We start from the raw sequence: 24,294 nt of genomic DNA, 5'->3' as shown, positions 1-24,294 counted from the left end.
TTACAATGAGAATTTTTTTTTTTTTAAGATTTTATTCATTTGTTTTAGAGACAGAGAGCATTCGGGCAGGGGCAAAGGGAGAAAAGAATCCTAAGCAGACTCTCTACTGAGTGGGGAGCCTGATGTGCGCCTGATCCCAGGACCTTGAGACCAAGATCTGAGCCAAAACCAAGAGTCGGAAGCCCAAGCAACTGTGCTACCCAGGCGACCCATGATGAGAACTTTTAAAATCAATTTTCTCAGGAACTTTCAAATATACAATGTAGTATTTTTTTTCAAGTTTTTATTTAAATTCTAGTTAGTTAACATACATTGTAACATTAGCTTCAGGTGTACAGTATAGTGATTCAGCACTTCGAAGTAATACCTGGTGCTCATTTACCAGTACACTACTTAATCCCCGTTACCTATTTAACCTATCACCCCACTGATCTCTCCCTGGTAACCATCAGTTTGTTCTCTATAGTTCAGAGTCTGTTTCTTGGGTGGTCTCTCTCTTTTCTTCCCCCTCATTTATTCATTTATTTTGTTTCTTAAATTCCACATATGAGTGTAATCATATGGTATTTGTCTTTCACTGACTGACTTATTTCACTTAGCATAATACTCTGTAGCTCTATCCATGCTGTTGCAAATGGCTAGATCTCACTATTCTTATGGCTGAGTAATACTCCATTGTATACATATATACACCACATCTTCTTTATCCATTCTTCAGTCAATGGACACTTGGGCTGTCTCCATAATTTAGCTATTGTAGGTAATGCTGCTATAAACGCTGGGATGCATGTATCTCTTCTAATTGGTATTTTTCTATTCTTTGGGTAAATACCTAGTAGTGCAATTACTGGATTATAGAGTAGGTCTATTTTTAACCTTTTGAGGAAGGTCCATATTGTTTTCCAGAGTTGTTGCACCAGTTTGCATTTCTAACAGCACAAGAGGGTTCCCCTTTCTCCACATACTTGCCAACAATAGTTGTTCCTTATATTGTTGATTTTAGCCATTCTGACAGGGTGAGGTAGTATCTCATTGTAGCTTGATTTGCATTTCCCTGATGATCAGTGATGTTGAGCCTCTTTATTGATGTTTTCTGAATTGGGTGTGACAGTTATCATACATCTTTTTACTTCTTTAATTATGGTCTCTTTAGTTCTATGCTGGGAAATAAACTGAGGGATTTAGAAGGGAGGAGGGTGGGGGGATGGGTGAGCCTGGTGATGGGTATTAAGGAGGGCAGGGATTGTATGGAGCACTGGATGTTATATGCAAACAATAAATCATGGAACACTACATCAAAAACTAATGATGTACTGTAACGGTGACTAACATAACACAATTAAAAAGGGGGGGGCAGAGGGGAGGGAGAGGGATAAATAGTCTGAGCTAAGCATGGAGCCAGACTTGGTGCTCTACCTCTGGACCCTGAGATCGTGACTTGAGCCAAAACCAACTGAGCCAATCAGGCACCCCTTTTCCAAGAGTTTTATAGTTCTAGCTGTAAGAACGTGATACATTTGGAGTTATTTTTTTATATAAGCATCCTACAAAATTCTTTTGCATGTAGATATCCAGTTTTTCCAACACCTTTGTTGAAAAGGCTGTCCTTTCCCCATTGCATAGAATTAACATCTTTGTTAAAAATCATTTGAACTTGTGTGTAAGGGGTTATTTCTGGGCCCTCTATCCTATTCGATTGATCCATATATCTGTCTTTATGCTAGTAGTGCACTGTATCAATTAGTACAGCTTCATAGTAAGTTTTGAAATCAGGATGTGTGAGACCTTCCACTTTGTGATTCTTTTCCAAGACTGTTTCGACTATTTGGGGTCTCTTAATATTCCATATGAATTTTAGGACAGATTTTATTTCCACAAAAAATGTTATTGGGGGGCGCCTGGGTGGCTCAGTGGGTTAAGCTGCTGCCTTCGGCTCAGGTCATGATCTCAGGGTCCTGGGATCGAGTCCCGCATCGGGCTCTCTGCTCAGCAGGGAGCCTGCTTCCCTTCCTCTCTCTCTGCCTGCCTCTCTCTCTGCCTGCCTCTCCATCTGCTGGTGATTTCTCTCTGTCAAATAAATAAATAAAATCTTTAAAAAAAAATGTTATTGGGATTTTGATATGGATTGCATTGAATCTGTATCTTGTTTTGTGTACTATTAGTATCTGAAGAAATATTCTAATGTAGGGATGCCTGGGTGGCTCAGTGCATTAAGCTGCTACCTTCAGCTCAGGTCATGATCTCAGGATCCTGGGATCAAGCCCCGCATTGGGCTCTCTGCTCAGCTTCCCCCTCTCTCTCTGCCTGCCTCTCTGCCTACTTGTGATCTCTCTCTCTGTCAAATAAATAACTGAAATCTTTTAAAAGAAATATTCTAATGTATAAACAAGGGATGTTTTCCCATTTATTATTGTTTTCTTTCATTTCTCTCGGCAATATTTGTAGTTATCAGTGTATAAGTCTTTCACTTCCTTAGTTAAGTTTATTCTTAAGTATTTTATTCTTTTTGATACTATTGTAAATGGAAATCTTTTTTCTTAATTTTCTTTTTGGATTGTTTATTGCTAGGTATAGAACCACAACTGATTTTTGTGTGTTAACTTTCTATATTACAACTTTGCTGAACTTACTAGTTATCAGTTTTTGTTTTTGTTTTTAAATGTGGCATCTTTGGGAGTTTTCTACATATAAGATCATGTCGTCTGTAAACTGAGATTTATGTTTTCCTTCCTATTTTGGACAATTTTTATTTCTTCTTCTTCACTAATTGCTCTGGCTAGGACACCCACTACTATGCTGAGAAGTAGCAAAAGTGGGCATCCTTGTGTTGTTTCTGATCTGAGGGGAAAGGCTTTTGGTCTTTCATCACTGAGTTTGACGTTAGTTTTAGTTTTTTCAGAATGCCAGAGAAAATCCTTTCTCAGATTAGCTAAATGGTTAAAATTTTTTTTTTTTAATAATGAATGGATATTAAATTTTTTCAAATGCTTTTTCTTTATCTGTTCTTATGATCCCATAGATTCTTCCCTCCCAGTTTATTAATATGGCAAATACTATTGATGTTTAAATATTGGAGCAAACTTGCATGCATTATCTGCAATTGGTCATGATGCTCTCACTATCCCTTCTACATATTGTAATACCATATATTTGTGTTGTATGTACGCATAACATACACATAATACATAAAATGCATACACTGTATGATTGTTATGGACTGGATGTTTTGTACACCCCAAATTCATGTTGGCTCCCTAATTCCAATGTGATGGTACTGGACGGTAGAACTTTTGAAAAGTAATTAGGTTGTGAAGGTGGAGATCTCATGAATGGGATTAGTGAGAACCCTTCTGAGAAGAGGCCAGAGAGTTAGCTAAATGTCTTTCCACCATGTGATACATTGGGAATACATTCAGGATACATTGAGAATTTAGCAGTCTGCAACCTGGAAAAGGGTCCTCACCAGAACCCAACCATGTTGGCATTCTAATCCTGGGCTTCTAGTCCTAGAACTCTGAGAAGTAAATTTGTTTATAAACCATCCAGTCAAAAGTACTTTGTTATAGCTGCCTAAGATAATGGTATATGTAATATGTTTGCAAATACATAACATTCATTTATTAAAATTATATTAGCTTGTTTTCATTTTTTGGCTATTATAAATAAAGATGCTATCAACATGGGCGCCTGGGTGGCTCAGTGGGTTAAGCCGCTGCCTTCGGCTCAGGTCATGATCCCAGCGTCCTGGGATCGAGTCCCACATCAGGCTCTCTGCTCAGCGGGGAGCCTGCTTCCTCCTCTCTCTCTGCCTGCCTCTCCATCTACTTGTGATTTCTGTCTGTCAAATAAATAAATAAATAAATCTTTAAAAAAAAAAAGATGCTATCAACATTTGTTTACTAGTTTTTATATAAACATATACTTTCTTTTCTCTTTTATTATTTTTTTAAAAGATTTTATTTATTTCCCAGAGATGGAGAGAGGAAGTACAAGAAGGGGGAGCAGGAGGCAGGGGGAAAAGCACCCTCCCCACTGAGCAGGGAGCCTGACACGGGACTCAATCCCAGGACCCTAGGATTATGAACTGAGCCAAAGGCAGACGCTTAATTGACTGAACCACCTAGGAGCCCCAATTTATTTTCTCTTCAGTAGATACCTAGAAGTGGAATGGCTGGATGGTATAGTAGATATATATTTAACACTGAATAAAATGCCAAATGGTTTTTCATTTTCCATTCCTACCAGCAGTGTATGAAAATTCTGATTCCTCCACATACTTGTCCACATTTGGTATGATCAGTCTTACTAATTTTAGTCATTCTAATAGGTGTTCAGCAGTATCTCGGTTTCAATTTGCATTTCCCTAATAACTAATGCTGATCATGTGCTCATTTGCTATCTATATATGTACTTTGTTGAAGTATTTGTTCAAATGTTTTGCTCATGGGGTGTCTGGGTGGCTCAGTTGTTAAGTGTCTGCCTTCAGCTCAGGCCATGATCTCAGGGTCCTGGGATTGAGACTAGAGTTGGGGCGGGGGGCAGGGGGTGACTCTCCTCAGCAGGGAGTGTGCTTCTCCCTTTGTGCTCATTCTCTCCCTCACTCTTTCTCTAGTAAATAAAAACAAATCTTTAAAAAATGTTCTGCTTGTTTTAAAAATTAGGTTGTTTTAGTATTGTTTTGAGAATTATTTATATATTTTGGATACAAGTACTTTATCAGATATATGCTTTATAAATAATTTTTCCCACTGTATGGCTTCTTTTTTCATTCTTTTAGCAATGTCTTTCAAAGACCAGAAGCAGCTTTCATTTTGATGGAGTCTGATTTACCAATTTTATCTTTAATGGACTGTGTTTTTTTGTGTCATATCTAGAAGTATCATTGCCTAGCCCATTCAGATTTATATATTACATACTTGTCTGTATATATATTATGAGTAAAGGTTTTAAAAATTCAATTCTTAGTTTTCTAATGAGATAACTAATTTTGTGACAATTTATTTTCTAGAGTATATTGCAAAGGAGAATGGACATTAGCCTTACTATCTATATTATAGCTAGGTTAGCTATTATTACTACCAGTTCTTAAGGTCATGAGCAGACTTTCCTCACTCCACTCCAATGTTCTCATTATTAGTAATGAATTATAGGAGCCAACAGCAAATATTATGCTGTAAGATATGTTAGATGGTGAAGACTAACAAAATCAATATATCAATATTAGAAGTGAGTTAGTTATTTCAAAGCAGTATATTTTCCACCTTTAACATTTCAGTTAAGTTCTCTATGGTGCCATTTTCAAATAAACTCAGAATTCTAAAGAATATTACCTGGGGCACCTGGGTGGCTCAGTGGGTTAAAGCCTCCGCCTTCGGTTCAGGTCATGGTCCCAGGGCCATGGGATCGAGTCCCACATCGGGCTCTCTGCTCTGCAGGGAGCCTGCTTCCCTTCCTCTCTCTCTGCCTGTCTCTCTGCCTACTTGTGATCTCTGCCTGTCAAATAAATAAATAAAATCTTAAAAAAAAAAAAAGAATATTACCTGTATGGGTGTCTTTACAGTAGGTATATTCATTTTTTCTGTTTTTATCTCAGGTAGAACCATCAAGGTTTTTGACATTGCCATTCTGCTTTGGTTTGCACCAAGATATCCTTTTGTTTGCCCTCCTTTTACTGTGTTAGTAAAGCTAATAGATTTCTTTGGCTGTGGGCCAACGCTCCTTTATCAGGAAAAGAAAACATAATACAAAGGATCCATGACTGAAGGAAAACTTACCAACAAGAAAAAAACAGACTTTCATTTAGAAACATGGAAACAATCTGAACATATAAACAAGAAATAATAATAGCTACTTGAGAGTTCATCATGTATAAGCAGAGTTCTAGAATGTTTACCTGCATTATGTCACTTTTTTCTCACAACCCTTAAGAAGCTGCTATAAATATCATTTTATATAAAATCACAGAGGCATAAGAGGGAAATATTCCTCCTAGAGTTGAAATTTGAAGTCAGGCAGTCTAATCCAAAGTCTAAACGGATTTCTCTGGGTCTTAGTTTCCTTATTTGTAAGATGGGGATATTAAATAATGCCTTATTCATGGATTATTATGAGGATTAAATGGAATAATTTGTACATTATGGTTAGGAAGTCCCTGGCACATAGTAAGCATAAGTCAGTGTATAGTATAGCTACATAGGCAGAATGAAGCATTAGTAATAAAACCTGGAAAGAATATTGTGCTCCTGTCTAAACAATTGCATAATAATTTTTAAAAAGAAGAGAAGATAAAATAAAAATGTTTGCATACTGGAGGAAAAAATGATTTTACTTTTGTATACTCTACAAATTCCTTAACACAAAAACCTACCTTATCATTCCTTATCAGAGTTCTAGTACTCTGATTGTATTATGAATTTCTATTTAAAAAAGGATGATCTTCCCTCAGATTATAAAAAGTAAATCTGTTTCCAAAGCAAATATTCTATTTTTTTAATTAATTTTTGATTTTTATTTTAAGTAGGCTCTACACCTAACTTGGGGCTTAACCATGACTCTGAGATTAAGAATCATGTGCTCTACTGACTGAGCCAGCTAGGCACCCCAGACCCCCAAAGAAAACATTTTAAATGATACTTTTACTTTTCAAATCATAAAAGATCAGACAAGAATGAAATATTTTTAAATGACAACCATCTATCCACTTTTCATATTTTATTTTTCTTCATAGCATTTATTACAACTGGATGCTTTTTCCTGTTGATCACTCCTTTACTAGAATATAAACATCTTCAGGACAAGAAATTTGTCTTGTTGGGTGCCTGGGTGGCTCAGTGGGTTAAGCCTCTGCCTTCAGCTCAGGTCATGATCCCAGGGTCCTGGGATTGAGCCCCGCATCGGTCTCTGCTCAGCAGGGAGTCTGCTTCCTCCTCTCTCTCTCTCTCTCTCTCTCTCTCTGTCTTCCTCTCTGCCTACTTGTGATCTCTATCTGTCAAATAAATAAATAAAATCTAAAAAAAAAGAAATTTGTCTTGTTAATTGCTATATTCCTAGAACCCACAACAGTACCCAGTATAGTGTGGTCACTAAAAAAGCATTTTTTAAATAAATGAATTCCATTCATGTGGCATTCCAAATTTATATTCCTTGAAAGTATTTTACCCTCTCCTCCTTCCTACAATGTCTAAATGACTTTATCTTCAACATCTCTAAGAAAATAAGATCAATCAGGTAAAAACTCCTTAAATTACTTCTCTGTTGTCATTACATTTTTCTATAAACTCATCTAAAATCTACATCAAAATCCTACAAACTCATATAAATTTATCTTTCTTTCTTCTTTCAGTAAAAGAGTTGCCATTGCTAACTAAGGCTAATCTTTCTACTTCTGCTCTGAAACTTGTCCAGTACTACTTTCTTAGGGACTTTTGTCCATCAGTAATTTTCTATCTGCTATATATTATTTCCTCGAGCATATAATTATGCTCCAGTCATCCCCTCAACTTAGAAATCCTTCCTTTAGTTATGTCTTCCTCTGTGTGTTACTTTATCTACCCTTCCTTTCATAGTCTAACTCTTTAGTCAATACTACTACTTCCTTATCCCTCTTATTTGCTCCGTAATTCACAACAGTCTAGTACTCCCTCTCCTCTGCTGCACAGAGACTACTTTCCTTAAAATCACCTGGTCCTTCAACTTGTCAAATCTGAGGGACTCTTTTCAGTATTTATCTTTGGAGCATCTGACAGTTGACCCTTCCCTCTTCTGTGACACCACTATCTCTTATTCTTCAACCTCTTTGGGACCTCTATTAATCTAGAATCCACAATTCATCAATTGAATCACTCTCTTACCATTACCTTAAATTTGTATTTTCTGTCTCCTTGACCTTTTGCCCTCCTATCCTTAGAAAAGCTAGTCTTCCCATTCTATTTTTCCTTTATTAGTTTCCTCTTTTGAAGATTACACTTAGGCTCAAACCTCAGTTACTGGTTTGTTCTCTCTCTCTCTCTCTCCACACACACAGCACACACTATCCCTGAGTAAATGTAACAGAACTCATGGTTTCAAAGACCACTTATATTCCACTTTTTTACGGCAGTCTACCATAATCACCACCACCTCCTTTCTCCCATTCCCTATTAGATTTTATATCCTTAATTACCGATATCCTCTCTCTGTCTTGAATACTACTGGCATAATTCCTGAGTATTTCAATATCCATGAATGTAATCTTTCTAATACTATGGCTTCTTGGCAACTTGAACCTTTCTCACAGACATAAGAGAGAGAGAGAGAGAGAGAGAGAACGCATGCAAGCTCCTGTGGAGAGGGAGAATTTTTTATATATATATATTTTTATTTATTTATTTGACAGAGAGAGAGATCACAAGCAGGCAGAGAGGCAGGCAGAGAGAGAGAGGGGGAAGCAGGCTCCCTGCTGAGCAGAGAGCCCGATGCGGGACTCGATCCCAGGACCCTGGGATCATGAACTGAACCGAAGGCAGCGGCTTAACCCACTGAGCCACTCAGGCGCCTGGAGAGGGAGAATCTTAAGCAGGCTCCATGATCAGCACAGAGCTGAGGCAGGGCTCAAACTTAAAACCCTGAGATCATAACCCCAGCCAAAATCAAGAGTTGGATGCTTAACTGATTGAGCCACCCAGGTGCCCCTATACCCTCTCAATACCCAATTTCAGACAACTATATTCAATTCCCTTCAACTCCATTATCACCTTCAAACCCTTGATTCTATAATGTTTACTGCTTCACCCACCCCTCTCATGCAATTTCTTTTCTCCTGCACATAAGGTTAATAAATGTAATAGTTAATTAGGCATACCTTGGAGATATTCCAAGTTCAGTTCTCGGCTACCACAATAAAGCAAATATCACAATAAGGTGAGTTAAATAAATGTTTTGGTTTCCCGGTGCATATAAAATTGTGTTTACACTATACTGTATTCTATTAAATGTGTAATAGCATTATATCTAAAACCACAATGTACATACCTTAATTAAAAAATAATTTATTGCTAAAAAATGCTAATCATCATCTGAGCTTTCAGTGAGCCACAATCATTGAGCACAGTTCACTATAACAAATATAGTAATAAAAACGTTTGAAATATTGCAAGAAATACCAAAATGTAACATAGCCATGAAGTGAGCAAATGCTGCTTGAAAAATGGTGCCAATAGGCTAACTGGACACAGGGTTGCCACAAACCTTCAATTTGTATAAAACACAGTATAAATAAAGTGCCACTATGAAAAGTGCAATAAAATGAGGTATGCCTGTATTATAATCCTTACTTACACTCTCAGCCTCCTCTTCCTTTTTTAAATTCACTGTACTTGCTGGCAAAACCAAAACTTTGATCAATTCCAGTTATCTTCTTACTTTGAGCCTACACCTGTATATTAACCACATTTCTATCTTCTGTAATCTTGGTGCTTTACCATTTGCCACACAAGTTTAGGCCCAATAGGTCTTGTTCTGGACAAATTGATATGCTCAAGTCATTGTGCCTTGGTTTCCTGCCTCCCTTGTTACCCCTTCCCCTCCCAGGGGCACAATTTCCCAATGCAAACCAGTCTATCTCCACTGCCTCCCTTGTCAGGCCCTCACACTCTGGCCCACTATATACCTTCCCTCATCACCCTATAATCAGGTACCAGACAATTAAGGATGGCTCCTAAGTTCCAGCACCCACTGAAATTACTCAAACTAGTCAATCTTAAGCCTGCTTGCCATGCCTGACCTGTACTTTCCCACCAAAACCACAAAAAAGGCCCACAGTTCCTCCCTTTCCTTCTGCCTGATGGTTGACCCCAGTGCTTCCCCATGAAGCCTGCTGTGGCATTGCCTGCCCTCTCCTCTTGGAAACTATGAGTAATAGATGATTTTTTTCAATGGCAGTCATCTCCTGTTCTGTTGACCCTACCATTCTTCAAATTTTCTATGAATATGCTATATTTTTTTTAAAAAGATTTTATTTATTTGACAGACAGAGATCACAAGTAGGCAGAGAGGCAGGCAGAGAGGGGGGCGGGAAGCGGGCTCCCTGCTGAGCAGAAATCCCAATGCGGGGCTCGATCCCAGGACCCTGGGATCATGACCTGAGCCGAAGGCAGAAGCTTTAACCCACTGAGCCACCCAGGCGCCCCAAGAATATGCTATATTTTAATTCAACCTGTACAGATGAATGAAGCTGGAGAAAAAATATCCAACCATGATGCTCATTTTAAATTATGGATCACTAACTTAAAGTCTTTAATGTGCCAGCAATCATAGTGTATTTTCTTGGCTCACTTTTTACTATACCTTCTAAGGTCACTATTTCATACTTCTTTCTTCTTGAATATCAACATCTACTCCCATCTTTACTTTCAGCTGATTAAGTGATTGAACTGAGCTAATCAAGTGACTTTTAAATATTTCAAATTATTTCAAATATTTCAAATATTTCTACTGTCACAACTATACACCTGATATATCTATACCTACATCCTCTATTTCTCTTTCATTATTCTGGATAAATTACTTATGATTCCAGCTTAGGTCAATTCTTCTATTCATGTACTAGATTCAATTCCTTTTTTACCTATTCAAGGACATTGCTCTAGTAATTCTTTCATGCTTTTCTTGCTCTACTGCATTATTCCTTTTAGCAGGTAAACATGTTATTGTTTTTTCTATCATAAAGAATTTCTCTTGATTTAGTCTACCTCTCCAGCTACCATCCATTCATCTTTCCTTTAACTATAGCAACTCCTTTGAAAGAACTGTAATTATCATTTTTAATTTCCCTTTGCATATACTCCCTTGAATCTGATCCAGTCAAGTTTTAGCCCTTATCATTCCACCAAAAGAATTCTTACCAAGGACCAGTCATTGCTGCAATATTAATCACCAATGTTCTCATCTTATTTATCAGCAGAATTCACCCAGGTGCTCCTTTTTTCTTTGACTTGTTTTTTAAACTTTGATTGTAGGACACTTTCCTTACCTGGTTTTCCTCTTACTTTTTCTGCAGTGTTCATCCTTGGGACTTCTTCCTGTATCTGTCTACACTCAGAGCCTAGGTGAATTCATCCAATGAGTCCATGATTTAAATACCATCTATATGATTTAAATACCATCTATATGACTCTAACTACATCCTTCCTCTGAACCCTAGACCCACATACCCACCTACTTGACATTTCTGACTCAAATTAGCATGTCCAAAACTGAGCTCCTGATAATTTCCCCCTTACCTCGTTCAGCAAACTTACAAGACCTCTTGCAGTCTTCCCCCATTGTTGTTAAAGGTAATGCAATTCTTTCAGTTGCTTGGGTGAGAATACTTCAAAATATATCCTGAATGCAACCATTTTGTTATCAACCTTGTTGCTACCATGCTGGTCCAAATAACTATTCTATCTCTCTTGGATTGTTGCAGCAGGCTTCTATCTCTTCTTGCTTAACCCCAACCCCTTAAAATCTGCCCCACATGGCAGCCAAGAGTGATCCTGTAAAACGTAAGTTAGATCATATCACTCTACTCTGCTTAAAATCCTCCATTTGTTTATGATCTCATTCATAGGAAAAGCCTAAGTCTTTACTACAACCTAAAAAGTTCTACACACATTGTTAGATCTTTGACTTCATGTTCAGTACTCTTTCCCTTGTATATTTTGCTCTCGTCACACTGGCAATCCTTGATATTGCCAGGTGTATTTCTCTATCATAGTTTGCCTTTGCTCTTCCCTTTGCCTGAAATGCTCTTCTTCCCAATAAATGTACATGTTTGGCATCCTTTCTTCAGGTCTTTACATAAAACCACCTTCTTAGTGTGGCCTTCTCTGGCTCCCTTATCTAAAATGTCAAATACTCCTCTCAATATTTCATAAGCCCTCGCTTTATTTTTCTCATTAGGACTTACAAATAACCAAATGCATCTTTTACTTAAATATCTTATGAATTAGTTGCCTCTCCCTAACTAGAACTTAAGTTCCATGAGGATAAGGATTTGGGGCTGTTCTGGGCTGTATCCCCAATGCCTACAGTAGTACTAAACACACAGTAGCTGCTTAATGATATTTGTTGAATAAATAATCCCTAAATCATTATCTCTAACTCAAAACATGCAATCTTCATACTCAGATTTTTACCAGCCTACTGGGTGGCTCCAGCTAAATATCTATAGGACATCCCAAATTGAATAGATGCATAATGAATACCACATTTACTCATAAACCAGTTCTTCCTTTTTTACTCTCTATAGGACCCAAATAGAAATGAATTAGTGAATGATGTTACATTTATCAATTAGGTAGTTACTGGGATCTCATAAGACAGCATTATCAGTGAACTCCCCCACATCTTCGTACTGTTAAGTTTTATGGGAAGGAACTGTTTATCATGTCCACAGTTACAGCTCCAGCTTTTAGCACTCTGTCTGTCAGTGCAGAAAATCAGAAAATATAGACCACTTTTTGAAAGAAATCGAAAGAAGTGCCTGTAGTCAATTATATGAGAAATTTATGGTACATCTCTAACTATAGTAGAAAACATGTTTTCAAAAGAGGTAAATTAGAGAAGGTAACCACTTTGAGGTTTCAGGAGGTAACCACTTTGAAAATCACTACACCTGAAAACAGTCATCATACAAGTGGTCATGCAGAGCTGTCTGTACAGTCTTGAGGTTCCCAAAGCAGGGACCTAATTTGTTTTGACTCCTGTCTCTTCATTTCTAGGGCAGTAACTCAAAAATACTAGGCATACCTATAGAAAGAACTCCTGATAATCACTTCCATGAAAACAGGGGCAAAAGACATTAAAAACATGCTGTACATACAGAAATCGCACCATGAAATAAATAATCACCAAATGAAAATTAGGTGTGGTTTGTAAAAGTTTCTGCCTTAGTCCCTTCTTATTTTAGTGGGATGACAGTAATTCCAATGTAAACCAAATAAATTTCTTCCATTCATTCGAGTTATTTATAAAACACTGTACATAAGGCCCTGTGCTACACACTGGCAGGGATACAATATGAATCAGATATGAGCCCTAAGGAGCTCATAGTGTCATAAGAGATTAAACATGTACATGATTATAATGGAAGCACAAAATTTTATTTGCCTCAAAAGAAGCAAAAGAGTAAAGTGATCTGAACTATGCTTCAGAAAAATTTAGCTGTATGCAGAAACATACTAGAAGTAAGACCATAGGTTAGATGCTATCAGAATAGTTCAGATGAGAAGTAATCAAGGCTTAACATGGGTGGCAGATGTAGAAATAAAACAAATACAAGAACACCTTTGTTCAGATGTTTGTTTATTTTTTGCATTTTGATGCTTTGACATCAAAGAACTTGCTGACCCTGGAAGGCCTGCCCTCCAAAGGCTAATCAATTCCAATACATAGTAAGGGACTCATGGGCCAGCACCCTTTCGTTTGCAAACCAACCCATCCAGAGCCTAAACCCTTAACGAACTCCTTTTATCCGGCTCTCTCAGAGATCTCACTTTCTGAGCCACTATCCCCCTGCCCTAATCACCCTTGCACAGGAACCAGACAGCTAGAGATAGTTCCTAGACCAGAGCCTTTTGAAATTATACAAATGAGTCAATTCTACTGCTTATTCGGCTTTGTCTGTTCCTCCCACGGAAACCACAATAAAGGTTCTTGCCCATGTCTCTCTACTTATTCCACCTCCTGACTGACCCTTGTGCTTTCCCAGATGACCTAGTGCAGCTTGCCATGCCTCCTGTTTCTATGGATCCGAGTGTTTAAAAAAGCTTCTTCCCTCAAAAGAGTTATTTCCATGTCTATAAAACAAATCTCAAATACCCTTAAAACACAGCAGATATAGAACTAATAGGACTTGGTAACAGATAATAACAATGCCACTTAAATCTTATATTTCAAAGAACTTCCACCTATATTTTCTAATTCAATTCTTATAATAACTTGTAAGATACTTAATAGTCATATTTAACAAGTAGGAAAGCTTAAACTCAAAGGTCAATTTAAATGCTCAAACTCATCCAATAACTCTCAGGCTATTAATCTATTTGTACATTAATGTTGATAATAATATGTAACTCATAGAGTTAAGGTGATGATTAAATTAGTCTTTACTTTTAACTAACGTTAGAAGTAAGATGTTAAATTGTAGATATGTTCATATATCAGCGATATCTTGGTGGAGCTGTCTGGTGGCAGTTGACAATGCAAGAGTAAAGTGAATTTCAAGGAAGAGAAGTGAGAGCTGGAGATTCAGATTTGAGAATTTTTGCACAGAGATGAAAATAAATGAACATAGTCCCAAAATAAAAACCTAAAGTCACAAAAAGAAGGTAATAGAGCTAAAGGAAGAAACGAGATAGTAAAAGAAATCAGAAAAGAGGCATTTAAACCAGTAATAAGTGAACCAGTAAAGTTCGGGTTAAGGAGGGGAAGATCAATATTGTCAAATGCTGCAGAGGTAGAAAAGTTAAGAAAGCCCATTGAATGTGGTGACTTTTGAAATCTTTCGGTCACTCGTTACTGACCTTTGAATTTCTATACAGAAATAGAGGCAACAGACTGCAAGGGTTAAAGAGTGAACATGGACGTTTCTGCGCCAACATGTACAGACCACAAAAGTCACTAATCTTATTTTTATCACAAGAAAAAGGCTTAGCAAACTGAAAAGCAACAGGTCTTTTTAGATCCATCAGATCAATTTATAGACAAACTACTGGCCAGAAATTTGGACAAGCAGGAGAAAACAGAGGATCACAACTTACTGGGACCAGGGAATGGTAGGAAAACGTAAAGGTAATTGACTCATTGCTGGAGACTAAGTGTAAACTAATTTGAAAGATAAAAACTCTCAAGGGTCCAGCCTCACAGAGGCCTACCATGACACCCATCAGGCTCTCAGGAAGAAGATCAGAGAAAAAACACCCTTATAATTCAGGGAGATAGGACATGACCATTGTAAAATATACCCAGAATGTTCAGTTTTTCTTTTTTTTTTTTTTTAAAGATTTTATTTATTTATTTGACAGAGAGAGATCACAGTACACAGAGAAGCAAGCAGAGAGAGAGAGGAGGAAGCAGGCTCCCTGCTAAGCAGAGAGCCCGATGCAAGACTCGATCCCAGGACCCTGAGATCATGACCTGAGCCGAAGGCAGCGGCTTAAACCACTGAGCCATCCAGGCGCCCCATGTTCAGTTTTTCTTAACAAAGGTCTACCCTCAAGGAAAACTATTTTGGCAGAGCCTAACCAACATGTGGGTAGAAAAATACACAATTCTAAGTCCCTCCAGACTCCTTGTTTCACCTGAGGAAAAAAATCTGAGAAACACTTATGAAGGTCACAGCCCAGGGTCAGAGGCCCATTGAAAGGCTAATTACAGGATTACAGAACATTTCTTCTTCTCTCAACATATTACCACCACACCAACAGGTCTCCTGTACAATAGGGGATTGAAATGGGAAGAACTACAAGGTTCAGACTCCATGAAGAAGTCTCTAGGGGCACCTAAAAAGAGAGACAAAAACAAGGACACTAAAGGAAATTGAAGCCTCATAAGCCTACTGCTACAGCAAACACAGACTAATTCCTCACCAGATAAGCATAAAACCTCACACTAAAGGTTTACTTAACCAGTTCATATTACCTGATGCAACATGTTCAGCTTTCAACAAAAAATTACAAAGCATATCAAATGGCAAAAATAGTCTGAGGAAACAAAGCAAGCATTAGTGCAGACTAAGACGGCAGAAATTTTGAAATTGTCAAGATTAGGAATTAAAATAATTATGATTAATACAGTAAGGACTCTAATGGGAAAAAGTGGATAGATAACATGAAAACTCTAAGAAAGAATCAAAAGGAAATGAATGAACATGTAAGTAAGTATAATAGATGAACTGGACAAAGAAGTGGGATAAAAGCATTGAAGAAAGAGTGTTTGTTTTTACCACAATGGAAGAGTATTAAGCTAATGGGAAAGACCTAATACAGGTAAAATTGGAAAAAGTGGAAAATTGATAAATACATGTTTTATGAGATCCTTTCTGAAAACAGCATTAAGTCTTAAAAGGAGGAAGATGAGAAATAACATATTAGGTTAAATCAATGGTTGTAAACGTTGAAGTCTGTGAGGTTTTGCTTTAACTGGATAACATGGCTATCTCAAAACATGAAGGTTATACCACTTCTTATCTCCCACCTGATTCTTTCCTTAATGGGTAACCTCTTATGAATTTGTCATTATTTAAGAAACTCCCAAGAGAATTCATGAATTCAACTTAATTTTACTTTGAGATTTCTATACCTGCAAATAAGAACAAAAACCCACAGGATGCCCAGTAACCAAGAATACTGAACTACATTATTCATTCACAGGTCAGCAAATATTGAGTGCCTTCTTCATTCAAGACAATAGCACTGAACAAAACAAAAATGTCTGCCCCATGGAGTATCATAGTTTGGGTGAAGACACAGTGATGAACAAGTACATTATATACCAGGTAGGGATAAGTTTTATGGGTAAGTTTAAACAAAGGTTGGGCAACTGGGAATGCTAGGAATTAAAAGTATTATTATTATTTTATGGGGGGTGGTTAGAGGACTTTTTGATAAGATGACATCTGAAGGAAATAAATGAGTCATGACACTATCTGGGGGTGCAGTGTTCCAAAGAACAGCAAGTGCATAGGCCTTAAAATGGGAATAATGTGCCTGATATTGTTGTAGAACAATCAGCCAAAGGGGAAAGGTCCAAGGTGAGACCCTGTGAGACTCTGTAGTGATGTGAAATTTTACTCAGAGAAATGGTTAAAAAACTGAAGGGTTTTTAGAAAAGCACAGTGACTACCACGTGTAGGCTGTAAGACCATTTTTTTCCAGAAAGAAATGATAGAATCTGCTGACGGAGTGGGGCATTAGAGAAGTCAGGGGAAACAGCAAGGTTTTTTTTACTCAGTAACTGGAAGAGCAGAAATTGTCATTTACTGAAATGGCAAAGACTGCAGAGCAGATAAGAGGGGGAAATTTAGTTTTGCATATGAATTTTGAGATGCCTATTAACTTCTAAGTGCAGATGTTGATTTCTTTTTTAAGTGAAGATGTTGATTTTCTTAATGTCTGGTTTTTGGAAGAGGAGCTGGCTAGAGATATAAACTTCTGAATCATCAGTGTATAGGTGATTTTTAAAGGCATAAGACAATAGTGAAGGAAAGGGGTTTAAAGACTGACCTCAGCAACACTCCAATATTTAGATACGGGAAAGAAAAGATACCAGCAAAGTACTGTGAAAAGAAGGAGCCATAGAACAAGGAGAGAACTAGGGAGGAGGTGTCCCGAAAACCAAATGAAGTGATTCAAAACTCGAGAGGTTGAAGGGTTAAGAAGAACAGCCACTGCATTTCGATGGATGCCTTTTGCTGACCTTCACAAAAACTATTTTGGTGGAGTGGTAGGATGGAAAAAAGACACTGAAAACCATATTCAAGAAAGAATGTAAGTTTCTCTCCCAAGAATTTTCAACAATTTCTGTTAAAGAAAGATTAGCTCGGAGGGAGACTGGAGGAGAGACGTTGAAGCTCTGTCTGATAAGAGAACAAAAGTTCTCTGGAACTGTGGGAGAGTGGATGAATGAGAAAACTTTAGTGCAACTGCTGGGCAGCACTAAGGGACCATGTGAAGTTATAAGCAAACAAGTACACAGAGCTGTGCGCTCTTCTCCAGCCTCTTGTTCAAGTGTTGCAGAAACGGCAGAATGTCGCAAGCAGAAATGGGTTTTAAGGCACGATGGCATGAGGAGGCAGAAAAAACTTCGACTACAGAGCATAGTCAAGTTCAATCTTGTGGTTCACTGAACCTGAAAATTCAAAGGGGCAACCAGCATTTCGCGGCTAACAACTCCAGGAGTGTAAAGGAGGAAGAGCGGCTCTAAACAAAGCAGTCTGTTCCCGGAGAGCAAACACAGCAGTTGAGGGTTCAAACAGTCTGTACTAGGTCAAGTTAGGGGACACTGCCGCATGAGTGCTTCGAAGGCTGGCTGAACCCAGACGCAGAAAGAGACAGGATCTAAAAGGGCTCCCTCCGGGACCCAGGAGGATGGACTAAGGTTTTAGCGCCGAACTTACACCCAGAGGTTCTGCTGCTTGCGGCTGTTTACTGGAGAGACGGGCATGGTGGCGACAGGCTGTGGAGTGGTCGGCCACCCCCTTCCCTAGCTGCTTCTGGAGTACCGGTACCCCAGCCCCCGGCGTTAGCGGTTCCGGCTGAGGCTCGGGAATGTTTGCCGGGCGTCATGGAGACAGAGGAGCCCCGGCTCAACAAGCGGCCGCGCGGTTGGCTGGCGGCTGGAGACCGAGGAGGAGGGCGGAGGCGGAGGGGAGGGCAGAGGGTTGGTGGAGCAAGAGGAAGCTCCGGACGACGACTAGAAAAAGGAGGCGGGCGGCCCGGGCCCCAGGCCCCTCCCAGGTTCTGAGTCTCCCCGGCTGCAGGCGGATGGATGGGGCTTCTTCAGGCGGTGGCGGCAGCAGTGAAGGTGGCGGCGGCAGCAGCGGCAGCGGCTGTAAGTGCAGCCTCCATAAGCCATCCCTCCTCTCCTGGTCCTGATTGGGATGAGGGGCTCCTAAAGTGTCCCGGGTCCCCTTTCTCTCCTTCCCCTCCCCCATGGCAGAGTACCGCCCGGAAGACCCTTAACTTCCGGGGAGGGGCTGCAAGAGAACGCGCCCGGCTGGCTTCCCCTCCCGGAGAGCGCCGGCTCCCCAAGGCGCATGCGCAGCCGCCCTGCACGGCGTTCCCCCAGTCCCAGCTCGGTCTTTTGCTTTGGCGGTGGCGGCGGCGCGGATCTTCCCCGGCTTACGCGGCGCGCCGGGAATCCGCTGCGGTGTGAGTTCGTCTCGCCCAGTTCGCTCCCGCCCCTTTCTCCTGTCGGTCCCCGAATCCGGGCGGGGTGGGGCTAAACTGACCATCCCCCTGTGGCTCCGCCTCTTTTCCACTTTAGCTCAGGGTTCGGTCCTAGCCTTTGGGGAGGTTCCTGCTCGCACCGCAGTCCAGGTGGTGAGCGAGGTCCTGGGCGAGCCGACCCCATTCGGAGAGACTGAGGGAGGGAAGAGAGACTGGAAGAGGGCATTAATATGAAGGAACGAGGTCCTTCCTGTCCGTGGGAAGATCCCTGGGGGCACATGCATCCGCACCCCCCCCCCCCCCGAAATGGCCTTGTTTTTGCAGCTTTTCGTGGAAAGATCTCTGGCTTGGATCCCATCTCTGGTCCCCGTTTGCTGTGTGACCTTGGGCGAGTCACTGCCTTTCTCCGCGCCCCTGTTATCCCCAAAGCTTCCTCCAACGCTAAAACTCTTAATTTTGCAGAAAAGCTTATGCAGTTAGAAGACTGGCCGTCTACTGAGGCCGTTTAGCCCAGATGACGTGGAGTTGACTGAACCTTCTTCAATCTTGGACGGAAGGAGGCGACCTATTTATTGGGTCGTTTTTATTCCTTTACCATCGGTTACAAATTGCATGTCTCAAGACTCATTAATGTTTTTCTAAAATTGTCATGGGATCCTTGTCCTAATTCCTGGCCATCTTTTTTAAAAACTAGAGACAGGCTGAGAATTAGAGACATGGTGAGCTTGTGGTGGTATCATCATCTTTGGTCTCGTTACTACTGAGGCTCTCTTTCCTTTGATCCAGATGGTGTGGTGGCTCGATTCTCCCAGTGCCTGGCTGAGTTTCGGACGTGGTTAAGAACCAACTGGTTGAGGTTCAGTGCAGACAAGACGGATGTGATGCTGGTAGGCAGGGGCACACTTGGAGATTAAGGGAGGGAAAATCCAAACTCCCTCAAGTAATACAAATATTACATTACTCTTGCTGTATATTCCAGTGTTTGAGAACTGATGATGGGCCAATAATGTCCAGAGTTTGGGTGAGATAAAAATAACATGTCAACAGTCTTAGGACTTTAAAAATAACAGTTTGTTATAATCCGATAAAATGGGGCCACTGGATAAAACTCTTTATGTAAAAATTATGAAAAAAATCCAAACTGTTTTTTGAAGTACCAAAAGGCTATGTAAGTGTTTTGGGGTGGCATTAATAATAAAAACCAACTAACAAAAAGATGATGCTGATTCTTGCATAGATGTGGGGCTTCTGAATGTAATGCATTACTGCTTTGTAACCTGCATTCTGCCTACTAAAGTAAAGGTAAACTCAATTTATCAGAAACGTCCTTTTTAGGTATTTTGGTATTTAGGTATTTTCAACCAAATTAGATATTTGTCAGTTTTTACTTGCATATCATGTTTAGGTTGACACTTTCAAATAAAAATTTTAGTAAATAGTTTACCAAATAGTCAAAAGGGACTCATGATCTCTGAAAATGGTTAGATAGAGAATTTGATTTTAGGGTTTTAAATGCATTAATCTGTTTCCTTCAAACAGGTCTAGAGTCTCAATTGTTAGAAATATTTTCTTGGAGCATTCTGAGAGGTTCCTGAGTTGCATAACATTTTGTTTATGTAGTATAGGTATATAGTACTTATATTTGAGTCAGGTATTGGTACTGAATAAAAGGTTCTATTTCTTAGGTATATGTAAATTATGAGACTTTTTAATTTATTGGTTAGTTTAAGTACTGGTTGAAGTAAAATTGTGACCTTAAAATGCTTTTGTTAAAAGCAAAATAGTAACTGAAGGGTGTGTGTGTGTGTGTGTGTGTGTGTGTGTGTGTGTGTATTATACCCTCTGTAAAAATGTTTAATAACTTTAATGATTTAGTAAATTGCTTAAAAATAACTTCCCAATACAACAGCAGTTTTGAGAAGCTTAAATGTGGTGAAAGTTAATGTTAGTTTGCCTGAAAATAAGGAAGCATTTAGGTGGGGAATGGGAGCTCAAGAGGCATTTATTCAGGCTTTGTATACTGATTTTTTTTGTTGTTTGTTTTGTTTTGGGACCTTAGCCACAAACCTCACATAGGATTGGAATTAACCACACTTTTAAGTTTAACTTTAAATACAGTTCTAACAGAATACCATTTGGGAGATCACATAATAATCTAATTATTTTAAACAGCTGGTAGGTATTGGTGAATTTTCTCATACCTTTAACTCTGTCATGTCTTGTTTTTAAGTCTTCTAGTATCAGTAGGCATTAAAGATTTATATTTTGTTAACCCAAGTATAAATAATGATTGTTTGCACATAAATACAAAGAAGAAATTTGTTGAATTAATCCAAAATGCTGAAAAACTCAGGGAAATGGATGGAGGTAACAAGGAGATAGATTCTGGTTTAATAAAAAGGAGAATGTTCCAAACATAACAGTTTTTTTCTGAAAGAGCAGCCTCTTCATCAGACAGTAAGTCATTGGAGTGTTTTAGCAATGGCAGAAAACCCTGGTAGTGGGGACATGTGAGGGATTCCTACCTAGACCAGGTAGAAATTGACTAAAAGACCTCTAAGGTCCCATCTAACACTAAGATTCCATGGCTAATGAATAGTTAATTTTTACATATTTGATACTGAGGAGATAAGCAAGAGATTTTGAGAAAGGCTGCTTTCCTTAAGGTGGCTTCTAAAATTTTGAAAGTATATCATGAGAATAAAATGGGAATAAAACCATACTGAATTCATTAGTAATGTGTTACTAATGACTTAAAATATTGGAGCTGTTTCTCTTTATTTTTAGAATATCTGAACTTAACACTGAACTCACATTTATTAACAAAGGGAAGAAAAAAATGTAGAGGGAATATTTCCCCCAAATGATAATTCCACTTAAAATTAGTAAAATGATACATAATTCTAATAAACTTAAAAGCCATTTGTCAGCAAGAGGGATACACAGTCAAATAGGTGCCAGATTTGATTTTCCTGACAATTTCAGAATTCATTCAGTAGCATAAGGACCATGGTCCTCGGCTTTTTAATCAGAATCAAAGAGTAAATGGGTTTAAGCAAGTGAGTTAGTCCTGTACCTTGTGCTTTGGCAACACTTTCCGATTTTCTTTTTGTGAACTAGCTAAATTTCATATATTAGCTTTGGTAGTTAAATGGGCAATCCTCCTTTATCCCCATGGTATTATAAAGCCTGAGTTTCTACCTCCAGGCCCCTTATTCTGTCTTTACCCACCCCAGATCTATACACATTAATTGTTCTTTGCCTTCAGCTGTTTTCCATCAAGCACCTCAAAGGCAGAACTATATAAACACAAACTGACTTTTCAGAAAATGATTTTTATTTTGAGTCTGAAGGACTAAGGTAATTCAGTAGGGCAACTCTGTGCCCCTATGCCAAAGTATTTAATCCCCCAAGGAATCCTGAAAAACACTTTTATAGTATAAGTATTCTAAAAAAATAAAATGAAAATACTGTACAGTACAGTTAATGGTAAAAAATTGTTTGTAGATTTGGGAACCTTAAAGTTTTCCTTTCTCTTCTTTCCCTTGCTTTTCTTTCAGTAGAAAATGTGCATCAGATGTTTATGTTTAATTGGTTTACAGACTGTCTGTGGACTCTTTTCCTGTCAAATTACCAGGTAATGTCCTTTCACTTAGCAGCTACTTCATATGCCTGTAAATGCACAAGTTATTCATGCACAAATTATTGGACATAAGAATTTCAAGTTAATTTTGAATCTTTGGAAAAAGAAACTGTTTAATAGAGTCTTTAATTTTAAGGGAATACAAATAATTTAAGAAAACAGCCCATACTGCATTATAAGTTAAGTATTAAAGAAAAATTGTATATGTGCACATTTATGCAGTATATTGTAGTGCTGGCATCGCATTATTTGGAAGGAATGACTTTTTATATTTGGTTGATTTGTTGATCATTTTTTAAATTGCATTAAGAACCCTTGAACATTTGGGGTAAAACGGTCTTTTTGAAATTAAGATTTTTAAACTCCTGGTTTAGTAGAATATGTTAGTGCATGTTTTAATACCACCTTTGCATTAGCCAGTTTCTGCCTTAGTAATGGAAAGGAAACATGTTTGTTATTTGTAGCCATTGGCCGTGCATTCATTAGAATTGGCATCAAGGCCAATTGGCAGTTCTAGGCCAATATTTTAAAATCTTCAAGTTACTGCCATTTCAGGCATTGCACATAAGCAGCTTTTCCCTCTATGCAGTCAATTCAGAGATCCATTAAAGAGCAGCCTTTTCGTACTCACATTTTGAAATTTTCTCTAGTTGTGCAAAATTCAAACGTTGCACAATTATGTTGCTCCTGGCATCTCAGGAAGTATGTGTGGGGAAAAGCAAATGAGATGTGAGGATGGCAGAGTACCTATCCACAGTCCCTTTTCTTAATCTCTGCTCTGACCTGTAAAATTTGGGGATGTGGGATTTTACATTTCCTGTCGGGAATCAACCAAGAGAGATACTTGTCAAGAGACAGCCGCTTTTAAAGCGCGCTACTTTGCGTTGTTGCATCACAGCAACATCCGTTTTCCAGCAAATGCACTTCGAAAAGGCCTACATGTAAAATAATAACGTATCTTTTCCCCTGCAATGTGAGCGCTGGACGCAGCTTTTTTGGCACTTTTCCTTGACCTCTCTGGTCCCCTTAGGGCCCTCTCCCGCTTGGAGTCCTGGATCCGCTAGCGCAGGGGAGGCGCTGCGTCCTGAGATGCCCACCCCCCCCCCACGACACCCACCTTGACTCCGCCCCCTCCGCGCTCCTCCCGGGGAAGGCTGCCGCGGGACCGCGCGCGCGCGCCCCTCCTTCCGCGCGCGCTTGCGCGCTCTCCGGCCTTTTCCCTCCAGTCCAGCTCTGCCGGGGCGCCGCGAGGGGGCGGAGTGGGGTGTGGTGGGCGCGTTCGGGCGGCTCCTGCGCGTTCCCGCCGAGACAGCGGCGGCGGGAGCAGCAGAGGCGGCGGCGGCGGCGGCGGCTGGAGTCCCGTTGCCGAGTCTCACATCCGGGTTCTGGCCGTGACCCAGCTGCGGCCGCCGCGGAGATGTGACCCGTCAGTACGGCAAATATGGCGGAGGTAAGGGAGGGAGCTCCCCCTCCCCGTCCCGGAGCCGGGCGCCCCTGGGCCCTGGCCGGGGAGGAGTGGAGTGGGCCTGGCTAGGAGAGGCCCAGCCCTGCTGGCGCCACTGCCCACCTGTTGTCCGGAACAGGCCGCGCTCTGGGCGGGAGCTTTCCCTGGAACTTAGTTGGGATGGGTCCGGGGGTAAGAGGAAGCGGAGGCGTAGTTGGACTTCGGGAGCAGTTTGAAGGGTCGAGTGCTGCGTAGTAGTGCGTGCGGAGAGAGGTGAAGGGGAGTGGGCGCCCGCGGGG

General features: G+C 39.8%; 2 protein-coding genes across 16 annotated transcripts in view; one reads left to right on the top strand and one right to left on the bottom strand.

Annotated features, from left to right (window-relative positions):
- Positions 1 to 18,374, bottom strand: part of WDR78 (WD repeat domain 78) — an 82,236-nt gene extending 63,862 nt beyond the window's left edge. Inside the window, exons 1-2 of one of the 2 annotated variants that reach the window (XM_032302468.1) lie at positions 18,137 to 18,374; positions 5,541 to 5,718 (exon numbers count right to left, since the gene is read on the bottom strand). In XM_032302468.1, coding sequence (XP_032158359.1) covers positions 5,541 to 5,718; positions 18,137 to 18,183 — 225 coding nt within the window. In that variant the 5' untranslated portion in view covers positions 18,184 to 18,374. The remainder of the gene's footprint in view (positions 1 to 5,540; positions 5,719 to 18,136) is intronic. The other variant, XM_032302469.1, reaches the window with a different exon arrangement.
- A 49-nt stretch (positions 18,375 to 18,423) lies between these two features.
- The window catches only part of MIER1 (MIER1 transcriptional regulator), a 58,421-nt gene continuing 52,550 nt past the window's right edge, over positions 18,424 to 24,294 (top strand). For 3 of the 14 annotated variants that reach the window (XR_004276217.1, XR_004276218.1, XM_032302476.1), the window contains exons 1-3: positions 18,424 to 18,570; positions 19,695 to 19,795; positions 22,472 to 22,545. Coding sequence is in view for 12 of the 14 variants with exons in the window: in XM_032302476.1 (XP_032158367.1) it covers positions 18,504 to 18,570; positions 19,695 to 19,795; positions 22,472 to 22,545 (242 nt within the window). In the remaining 2 variants the exon portion in view is untranslated. Of the gene's footprint in view, positions 18,571 to 18,714; positions 18,891 to 18,920; positions 19,796 to 22,468; positions 22,546 to 23,753; positions 24,002 to 24,294 lie in introns of those variants that run through there. The other 11 variants (XM_032302473.1, XM_032302470.1, XM_032302471.1 and 8 more) reach the window with 11 other exon arrangements.

The sequence above is a fragment of the Mustela erminea genome, chromosome 10 (assembly GCF_009829155.1).
Source record: "Mustela erminea isolate mMusErm1 chromosome 10, mMusErm1.Pri, whole genome shotgun sequence".
Taxonomy (NCBI): Eukaryota; Metazoa; Chordata; class Mammalia; order Carnivora; family Mustelidae; genus Mustela; species Mustela erminea.
This window is presented reverse-complemented; position numbering and strand designations above follow the sequence as displayed.